At 30.2% G+C, this 11,715-nt stretch overlaps 1 protein-coding gene across 1 annotated transcript in view; it reads left to right on the forward strand.

Annotated features, from left to right (window-relative positions):
* The first annotated feature begins 6,779 nt into the window (after window positions 1–6,779).
* LOC106685108 (kin of IRRE-like protein 3) overlaps window positions 6,780–11,715 on the forward strand; it is a 131,003-nt gene continuing 126,067 nt past the window's right edge. The window contains exons 1-2 of the mRNA XM_067045482.1: window positions 6,780–6,846; window positions 9,535–9,795. Coding sequence (XP_066901583.1) covers window positions 6,780–6,846; window positions 9,535–9,795 — 328 coding nt within the window. The remainder of the gene's footprint in view (window positions 6,847–9,534; window positions 9,796–11,715) is intronic.

Raw genomic sequence — 11,715 nt, forward strand, 5'->3', positions numbered from 1 at the left:
CGGCTCTTCCGTTGCTTTATTCTTCAAACGAAAAATCACTACGCCATGAAATATAGGAAATTACCTACTCAGGGAATATAGATATTCCATTATCGTTCCAATACGGTTGATAGGTGTTAATGTTTTTTTTTAAAAAAAGTGAATATAATATTTCATGAGTTCTTATTTAATTTGTTGAGTTATTGTTGTTAAGTAGTTGAGTGATTTCGAAAAAAAAAACAAAAAAAAAAAAACGATGTTAGTATACTTCTTTAAAATCTTGTCAATCTAAGAATACATAACTTTATAATCTCATTAAAAAAATGTAAGGTAACAATTTTTAAGTTACTATTTTTTGCCAATACTCTACAATGTGGTTTCTGGAGCCCTCCAGGTTCCATCCAGCCTAAAGTGGGTACCATTAATTCCGTACAGAATCTAGTGGTCGAGTGTGCTTCTGACCAAATCAGCTCCTTGCACAACCGTTGGTACGGTTACAGCACTTCCTGAAAAAGTACTGCACCCTGAACCCTTCATGGGCTATAGCAGTACAGATTTTTTTTTGTACTCACCGGAAATTCGATGTTCTTTTGAAAGTGATTACCGACACACAAACTGTGAAATTTTATAATTCATTACTTGCATTTTTTTTATAGTTAATATTTTTTCATAATAGGCTCTTAACTATTAATGATGTACTATCTTGTCAAAAATAGACATCTTGATTTTGTTTTTGAAAATGTTCTGTTTCTATAAAAAAAATATAAATAATGATGATATATAGTTAATATCACATAGGATATTATTTATAGGGCAGATATAAATAAAATATGGTTCAATATAGTAACGATTATTACGTTTTAAACTAAACTCTGTCCTGCCTAAGAAAAATACTTTACATGAGTTGTACTTGCTTCGTGAATCAACGTTATTTAAAGCTACTGCTGGTAGACAGTAACAACCGTTTGATCTGCAATATAGTTGGGTAACGCAGATAAGAAAACTATTGGAGAGCTTCGGAATGTTTGACTCGATACTACTTGATACGGTATCGTCCCAATAGGAGATATAGTTTTTATTTTGTTTTGTTTTTTTAATATTATTAAATATGAAATGACGTTTTTGTTTTACTGTTACTAACGAATGCGGTTAGCCCAGCTTGGGTATATTGTTTGTTATTATTAAAACAATAAAAGTTTAACAATAAAAAAAAAAAGTTTATATAAACGATCTTTAACTCATCATTTTTATAAAATGACTACAATTGATTATCTATTTCATGTATTTCACAAGCTAACTCTATTTAGAAGGGGGTTGCCCCATAAACGTATAAATAAATAAATTATTATTAGTATTAGTATGAAATATAAGATTTTCTATTAAAATTAGGCAAAAAGAATTTTAATTTTCTTTCCGATTGATGATGCAAAGGAGATGAAAAAGAAAAGAGGATTATTATCTTCATTTTTCGATACCGAACATAAAAAAATCTTTCCTGGAAGCTCTTCAATAACGTCTAGCCGATATTACCTCATTCCTATACCTTAAAAAAATGTTCTGAAAGAACCAATCGTTCATGAATTCTGAAAGGAAATGAAGTACATTTTAGGAATAAATTTTGCTTTCGCAATCTCAGTTGCCAAAAAAGTTTTCCACAGGAAAATGTGTAAATATAATTTAAGACAGCGTAAACTCTTTGAAGTATCACGAATATCTGCTTTTATCAACATAAGTCCTGCGTTATGCTCGTTTGACAGGTACAGTGTTTCCTTAACACCTTTTAGACGGGTATGAAGTTTTGATAGGTTGCGTGTTTAGAAATTAAAAAAGGAATAATAGAATTTGCTGTATTAGCAAGACTCGTCAAAGCCATCTAACATTTCATTATTTTAAAAAATGTATAGTTCAAAAACTGATTATATTTTATAATGAAAAACATTGACGTTCTTGATAACTAAACTTCCGATATTGCTTTCTCTGAAGTATCCAGATTTTTTTTTATTTTATGATGATTAGCAATTTATTATTATGATTTTAAATAAATTCGTACCCCTACAATCTATGAAGGGTCAGGGGTGCAGTACTTTGTAAGGTAGTACTGTAGATCAACGGTTGTGTAAGGAGGTGTTTTGATCAGAATTACACCCGACCGTCAGATTTTAACCCAGTTCAGGCTACCCACTTTATGAGGCTGAGTGGACCCTGGAGGGCTCCCGAACCCACAGGGCTGACTTAGATTAGTTCCTCTGTTTTTTTTCTAATTTATTTTTGTTCTGTTTTTTTTTGTGGAAATTCTATTTTCTGGAAATTTCTTTTCGTTAGAATTTTAAGGTTAATGATTTGTAGCTTGAGAATAAAATTTATCGTACCAGCCATTTTTAAAATAGAAAGGAGTTTTACACATAATTACACGCGTAATTAAAGTAGTTGATGGAATCTTATGAAATTGAACGAAAAACGCACAAATAATCAGAATTTAAGTATAAATGTTTTCGTATTACCTTGGTTGTTATAGCACCAGTCAGTTTTATTTTCACTTGACTATTTATGAAAAGTTTGTTTTGAACTCATAGTAACCCTGCCATCCGGTAAGAGCAAATTTGTAAGGTAGTGTTTTGTTACTATATACAAGGAGTATGCTATTCAGAAAATTAATTTACTTGCGTATTGTAAATAAGCGATAGTTGATAAAGTTTTTTACAAGTTACGTAAAAGTGTAAGTACAAAGTATAGTTTTTATCGAATGTATTAGAGCGATAACGAAAATTTATAAGAAACAAAAAAGTATGCACTACATAACCATTACATAAAATTCAAATGCCGAATTACTGAGAAAATATTTGTAACTTATAAATTATACTTCATATTAAAACAAATAAAGAGAGACACAGTGTCTGTTTTTTTTTCTATTTTTGAATTACTTACATAATTAGTCAAATAATTCACTATAGATGTTTTTTAGTAGCTCCGACAGTTAGAAATCTTTTTAATAATTTGTTGTTTTAGAATAAAAAAATATTCTAGAAATCTGAACACATTAAATGTTATCAATAGTATTAGAAGTATCGTACAAAATAATGGTCGATTTGTTTTTTTTATCGCGAGATGGTTTTTTTTCTCTGAAACAGTGTGTTAATTGTTTTTTTTTAAATAATATAAAACCGTATCATTGTTTGTTTTTTTCCTACATACTTGTTATTACAGCATAAGCAACGATGCTTTATACTTCTATTGGTTTACTTTTGTGTTCTTCCAATATTTTCCTCTTCCTAACGAGTAGCTCCGTACAATGAACAATATCTCAACCCCGTTGTTGTCTGTTAAGTGGCAGTTTACTCAATGTTTAGGTCGATAAATAGACTTACACCTTATGAATTATTGATTTAATTTAAATTAGTACTGAGAGGATTTACTGGCTATGTTAAATTAAATTTATGAGTTTATTTATAGTTTTTTCTTTCCTTAAAAAATATGGATTATAATATCAAGTTGAAATGCTTTATGCTGTAAATTTTCTTTCCATTTATAGTTCATTACACAACGATCATGAATTTTTCGTATGTAACGAGTATTTGGAATCCCGATCTATAATTCGATAACAGTGAAAAGAAAATGGTCTGCTGATAAGTAGGACAAGTAGTTGAATTTACTTTTGGTTCGTCTACTTCGTTTTTACGTAGTTTATAGTTTCATGTTTTAAAATTTGCATGAAAAGGGGAATGAAAATACGCTCCTATATAAATGCTAATGAAATGGAATTATAAACAAACAACTCGAGGGGAAAATTCAGCTTTAAGCTAGAATGCACCTAGCAATTTCTCTAAGAGAAGAGCAGTTTCATTCAATATCTATAAATACTTGAATTCTTAGCGGCTTAAGTACTAATAAGTTCTATAATAAATACATATACATATATGTATATAATATTTATAGATATTTTTTTATTCGTGGTAAATCATTTAGTTAATAATTGTTTTAAATTTTCCTTCTTTGAAATGGTTTTCAAAGTTTGTTATTATTTTTCATTTTTTGAATAGTTAAGTAAAAATGGGTGGGGAAGTGGAGAAATGGTAAGTAAAATAAATAGCTCCAACATCGCTCCTTCAATGCAATACTAACATAACTCAAAAATCTTGAGAAAAATTGATTTTAAATATTTTGATTTTATGTTAAAACTCATTTTAGTTAAAAACGTAAATGAAGAATTCATCGCTATGGATTAATTTAATTGGGTTAATAATTAATTAATTTAATACCTAATAATTTAATTGGGTTTTGAGCGAAAAAGAGTTTCATTATAAAATAAAAATATTTGTAATTCAATGTCTCAAACTTTAAAGTTTAGAGTTATGTTAGTATTGCGTGGAGGGTGCGATAGGATTTTATATGAGATTAAGGATTGATAAACTATTTTTCCTTTTGGCAGTTACGCCATTTGCAAATTACCGCTGCGAATGTAATTGCAATAAAAAACCGCTAGAAATAATTATGCAATGTTTCATTGCTTAAATTTATTATATATTATATTAGTAAGAAACAAAAAATAACGTATCGGTTATGTCTACTCCGAGGACCTTTCTAACCTCTTACGGGTACAAAATCGAATACAATTATCTTGTCTTATAACTTTGGCTGGTAAGATCAGTGCAATAATTCCTTGCTGTAGCTTCTCTAATATTGGCCCGAATTCATATTTTTTTTAATTTTTCTAATGTACTTTATTTCACAATTTAATTATCCTTCCAACCAGTATTTGAATTTTTTGTAAAAGGAATATTTCTCGAATGAATAGAAAAATTAACAGATTAAAATTGAATCATGGGAAACAATAAGCCTCCTTAACCATTGCTTAGAGCATCCATATCGATGTACAATACTTGAACTATAAATACATTTTTCAAACAATTCTCATATTTCATTTTAAATCCGTTTTTATCGAAGTTCTTATGAGTGTAGTGGAGTTTTAATGTATTTTCTATTTCATCCTCCTATTCCGCATGAAACATTCAGTAGAAACATCAGAAAAGAGAAAAATTTCCTCTAGTCTGCATATAAAATATTAAACCTCTCCAAATATCTTGTAAAATAAAATAATTAGTGCAAATAAAGTATGTATGAGGAATATATAAAATATAAGTAGTGTATAATTTCCATTACCCCATCAAACTTTACTCGACTTTCCTGAAATCGAAGCTACGCCTTTTTATTATTTTACATCTGAATATATCTGAATGCGTAAAACTTCAAATTTTGCGAGTTTTCTTCTCGATTGATTAAAAAACTTCATTATTGAGTTTGATGTTTTTATTTGGAGTAGAGTTGCTAAGTGATTAAAATATTGAACTCGTTACTTGTGGGATGGCTGGTATAATGACCAGCTTTTATGGGTAATGCGTTCGTTCCATTAGATTTCTGGAGACCCTCCCGCTAAGCATTAGCCTCTATAAAATGGCTACTTGATCATTCAATGGATTAAAGAAAAAATTTGGCGGTTAAACACGATGTTGAGCCGATCGCCTCATTGCAAGTTAGTCAAGATGCTCATAGTATTTCCTTCTCGACAATATATGGAATCCTAAAATAGGTCTTGTGGTTTCTAATTTATGTTTATGTAGTATAGAAGATTTAAACAGAAGCAATAAAAACTTTCTTTGATTTTTTAAAATAATTATTTTATAATCTAATATAACTGACAAAAAAAAATGCCCCTCTGAAAGAATACCAAAAGAATTTATTATATGATTTGGTATTTTTTCACTTTTTTGTTGTCATATTATATTTGGAGATAAGGGAAATGGTCCCGGGAAGTTAACCTTCAGCTCCCCATTATTCGATCGGGAATAGTGAATTCTCGGTAAGTACATAAAAATAAGATACAGCTCCTGCCGGCACTAGAAGCAATATTACGCCGACCAACTCAATAATGGTCGCGGTTATTGGAGGTGTTCGGATAACCCTTTCTCGACATTACGATCGCTGTACCTCAACGAGCATAATATATCGACACCCTAGACCTCCTATCTTTTTTTCATCATTCCTATTATCGCTTTTTATTGTGTAATATCAATAGAACTTTCATTACTCAATGAAACTGTCATTCCAATGAGAAAAAACCTACCTGATATAACTAGTCAATTTCCTGTTACCTCTTACTTAAATTACTTTATATATTTTTTTTAAATTTGGGAGGAGATGAATTCATCTAATAAAATTATGCACATTCTTCAACACATATAATTCTTTTTCTATTATAGTAATCCGCTTGAAACTTTGTTAAATCGTTTTGTTGATGTTTTGAACTGAGTGCTACATAACTTACTAACAACCCGATTCCTTGTTATATATTGATAGAAATAAATCTTTTCTACTCTATTTTTTCAAGCCCCATGGGTGAGTGGGATTGATAGCAGGAGATGATGATACCGCTCTATTTCTTTTTCTTTTTCTTCTAAGCCCCTTGGGTGCGTGATGATGAAGGCATGATGAAAACGGGTTGATGGTAGCCTCTCTTTCTGCAGGGGACTGAAATTTGATTATTTGGAAAGGATAGTCTGTCAGCACACTTTTGTAGATCAATAATTTGAGGTGAATAGAAAGATTAGGAGAAGTTGGCTAGTGATTAAGCCCTGACCTGCTTGATCCTCTTATTACAGTGGCGAGCTGGTGTCAGGTGTCTATTAAGGGTGACACCAAGGATATACTATTATTATTTAAAGATTATTATTTCCGTACAAGCCTTCAGTCCCCGCCCTAGCTGTCTCTGCATTCATTGAACTACTGCAGATCTCCATATTGTCCATATGCCGCTAGCTACAGTAGCCTTGTCATACTTGGCTCCAACAGTTTCAGCCGTACATACTGAGAGGGGTATTGGAGTGAGCGCTTTATTAGAAATGTCTTTAAATTATTATAAGGCAGACTCATTTGTCGGGATCCGGGTGCTAAATATTTCCTGATTTTTTTTACGTTATTATCTCGTTAATCTACATAATATGTACTCGTTATAAGTAAATGTTAAAAAAAAAATGTCTTATTAGTGGAAAGGACTTACCCGAATCCACGTTACAACGATGGCTAAAATGTAGCTCGATGTAAGCAAATGTTTTCTAATACCACCGCCCTCTCTAAATAAGATTTGTAGTTTATGCGTATTTTTCCTTCTGTTTAATTAGTGGTTTTCCTTCCAAATGTGTCACTTATTCATTTTGTGATACAAAAGTTTATATTGAATTTTTTTAGTTAGTTTAGTTAATCATGTAGAAACAAGAAGTGTTTTGTTCGATCCTAATTGATTCGTGTGTTTGTATTGAAAGACATAGTGCAACAACAAACATAGTGTTTTATGTACTGTACTTGTTTTTCTTACTGTATAGCCCCTATTCCCTTGCCATTATTTTGTAATATTATTTATAAAAGTTAGGAGTAATTGAAAAGGATTATATCAATTTATACATCATATATTACCTCATCATATATGTAATGACAAAATGTCACTTTATTCGTTATCAGTTTCCCACCATCAGATAGCATAATGATTGGGTTTCTTGCAATTTCTATAATGACTTTAACTAATAGATAATTCTTTTTATGCATTTATTTCTTTAAATATTCCTTTTTTATTGTTTTTGTTTCTCATAGTATTCACCTTCTACCTTGCTCTTCTACTGGGTAGCGCTTAGTTTACAATAATGACCTGTTTTATTTATTTTGTTGTATAGATAAATTTTACATTAACTGATTCAATGATGAAACTAAATTTTAAATTTTGATTGAACCTATTTTTATGTTCATAAGATATCAGCTTGTATTAATTTGTTTAGTTATATATTTTATTCACTTGAAACAAATCTTATGCAAACTAAAATTTATCACTTTTTGAATATCATTTGCCTTTTATTTTAAGACATTTAATAATCACCAAAGATACAGATTATACTCTGTAAAATCATAGTATCAATTTGCTGTTACTTGAATTGATAATTGAAAAAATACATGTGCTGAAATATAATAATAGAATACCTGGAACCTAAGTATATTTTTAACAGTTTTTTTCATTACTGAATGTTTTATTTTTTCAATTTTATTGCTTCATAATGTTGTCTATATTTCTGTTGTTCATTGAAAAATATCATATATTTCATTAAATCAAGAAGAGAAAAATCTGAATTTTTCTTCGCCGGTGTATTAAATTAAAAATTTTCAATTTTTTCATATATTTTTGTGTGCCGTTTGTTATTAATGTGGTTCCTATTTAAAAGTATCGATCAAAACCGATTTGCCTTTTACTAAGCATTAATGAAGTAATTAATCCATAAATTTAAACATAAATAAATCTCAATTGCCCGTTAACTGCTGCGTGAGCCCGGACAGTTTTCCTTGATTTAGTGGCTAAGTGAGCTACTACACGACACAATCTCTAATTACCAAGCCCCAGGAACATTATCTCTTGTGGTGTCGGCTCAGCCCTAACAAAGGCAGCGCCGTCGTGGTTGATACGCGGTAGTTTGTACGTACAATGTTTGATATTTGTCTCAGAAATTTACGTTAATGGAGCAATCAAAATTTTAAAGTGTTATTACGTATATATTTGGGAACAATATGATCAGTAATGTAATGGTGAGCCTGTACATGTTTTCATTGTCACGACAATTTACTTTTTTTAGTGGTAAATTTTTAAATGTGAACAGACTACTATAAATTTTTATTTATTAATTATTTTTAAAATTTTATACGGTAAGTGGTAGGGACATTGTCTACGATGATTTATAATTTTTTTTGTTGCGTCGCAGTCGAAGGTTAGTCATAGGGAAACTAAACCTTAAATAAAAATGAAATAATTAATAATAGTTCCACTGATGGTGTAGATTACTGGTTCCCAAACTTTTTTCAGCATGACACCCTTTTCTGGCTTACAAATTCTCGTGTCGAGGTAAAAAAATGTCGCCACAATTATCCTTTGACGGGTTCAGTATTTAGGAAAATAAGAAAAACCAGTGCTAAGAAAATGATGGAATGCACTGTATATTTGGTACTTTTGGAACCCCTGCTGTAGATGTACAATAAGGCAGGATTTCAAAAAATTCAAACTCTAAGTGGTTTTAAAAAAATATACATTACATTTATTTCTGATAACTAATATAAAATTTAGTTTTTTTTTAATAATTTGAAAACCATACATCTCCTGGAAGATTATAGTCACTTACTTGAAACATAATGTATTGAAAATTCAACACAATACAAAACTAGAAACCTTTTAAATCAGATTAGTATTCGTACAGATATGAACTTTGGATTTATGTGTTTTTCTATAAATATTCTGTGCTAGTAGCTCGACCAAGAGACGTTTTATTTATTCCTTAACATATATCATAAATATTTATGAAGTTTATTAATTTAGGTATGAAGTTTGATCATTAAACATTAATAAATTCAAATATAAGAATTCTAGTACATATCCATACCTTATACACCAATACAGTTTCCGAAATGCTAGATTTGGTGCTACAACCACACACAAACGCCATTCAATATGATTATTGTATATTTTTTTTACAGATCCTCCCGAAGTGCGGTTAGTAGGAGCTCCCACCGGTGACATCGAAGAGAACAAGGATGATGTAGTCCTGCAGTGTATCACCGACGCTAACCCTCCGGCCTCCGTTGTCTGGAGGAAGAGCGGGAGAACAGACATAGCCAGTTTGGAAGACAGGCTCCAGTTCCGGCCGGTGACCAGGCGAGACTCAGGAACATACACCTGCCAGGCCAGGAACAGCATGGGCTCCAGCGAACCCTTGACAGTCCACCTCGAAGTCAAATGTGAGTCATCATGTTCAGTTATATACTTGATATTTTGTAGAATAATATTTGCAGTAAGTAACAAGCTCTGAATGAGAATCACAAATAAATGTATTGTCTTACAATTAGTGAATTGAACCTATTTATCTTTGGATCTCACCGATCGCTTAGTTACATAGAGCTGTTAAAGTATTAGTGGGCTCATCAATAATAATAGATAAAACAATAAAAATAAAATTTGTTTAACAAAAACATAAACAAGTTAATTAAATGCATAATTACGTATTTCTTGGAATATGTATAATGCAACTCTGATCAACTTTGTAATAAGTGGTAAAAACAGCATTTGTGAAGGAAACGTTTATATAATCAAGTAAAATATTTTAATCATTGGAAGATTTCATGTTATTTCTTCCAACGTTTTCCTTGTAAATCAGTTATTCTAGGTTATCCGATTAAAACAAACGTGATATTGGAAACCATAAATGATTATATTTAATTTTTTTTAAAGAAAAGTAGCTTGCAATAACGTTTCAAGACGCGTCGTTTTCGTACAAAATATTACTTTTCCATATTTCACGTTGATAAATAAAGGAACTGAAATATATTCAGACACATGGTGTGAATCTAAAGACTATGAGAAAAAATGTTAAATTAAAAAAAAATTAATCTCGTTACCGCTAACGAAGTCTGCAGCAAATAGCGAAAATATATTGTTGAGTGTTCAAGTTTTCAACGAATCTTAATTTTTCAAAGTAAAAAAAAAATTATAAAAAAGAAATCATTACTTTACAACTGAAATTAATTAATAGCCAAGAAAATAAATTCAGTTTGAAAATTATGAAAAACCGGGAGATTTTATTAATTATTTGTGCATTTAATTTTTCATTTAATGGATAGTTTCTTTTAAATAAATTAATAAAAAAACAAAAAGACATTTCTTGCATTTATAAGATTACATCACTAACTCACACCATTTTTCATAATTCTATTTTTTTTTTTTACGAAATTTGAAAATGTAATTAGATTAAAGGTAAAAGTTATATCGTTAATGGATTAGTATGGCATATGAAACGTTGATTAACAACTAACCAATGTCATCTCTGAGGTTACCAGGGTAACCTTTGTTTCTCAAGCATTTCCACGCTAATAAATACGAGTTATTTTTTTTTTTTTTTTAACTTCAAATAGCAAATATTCGTCAATGAAATTATTTGTAGTGAATAATAATTTTAAAAAAATACACACACAAAATCGGAAAAGAACTATCTTGTTCAGCCGTTTTTATCAGTCTGATGTATTCTCATTTGATGTAATTGGCGTATTCTCAGCTTTATGAATATTAAAAAAAGAAAGAGCTCAAATATGAATCTGTATGTCAAAAATAGATTAATTAAATATGTATTTGAATATAGCCATTGTTGTCAGACATTCGGTTGAATGTCGAATAAATCCTCGCAAAAAGGCCAGAGTAAATAGAAAATATGGCGATTCATTTAGTTCACTATTATTAAATATTTGAATTATTCCATTGTCCTTTGTTAAATTTTAATTTTTTATAATTTAAAAAATTCCCTTAGTGGTTATATTATGTAGTCCATCCAAATTAAACATTATCAACCCAAATATTTAAAATATAAAGGAATAATCTCCCCTATATTGGGTCCCACCAAAGTTCTCTAATCAGGAAAATCCACAAAAACTATCCAGCAACCCGATACCCGATACACACTTCTTTGTCACGGGAAACTGACCGACGATCCTGAAACAATTGCTGAAAACTTCGGTGAATATTACTCAAAAATCTTTAATCCACCCTCCATTCATTCGGATGATACAGAAGATCAGGAACCCGCAGATAACCCCATATATTACCACAACGAAGACCCAGAAAAAAATATAACTCTCCTTTCTCTATGTGGGAACTTAAATCGATTCTCC

The sequence above is a fragment of the Halyomorpha halys genome, unplaced genomic scaffold (genome assembly GCF_000696795.3).
Source record: "Halyomorpha halys isolate HHAL.00 unplaced genomic scaffold, Hhal_1.1 Scaffold659.1, whole genome shotgun sequence".
Lineage (NCBI taxonomy): Eukaryota > Metazoa > Arthropoda > Insecta > Hemiptera > Pentatomidae > Halyomorpha > Halyomorpha halys.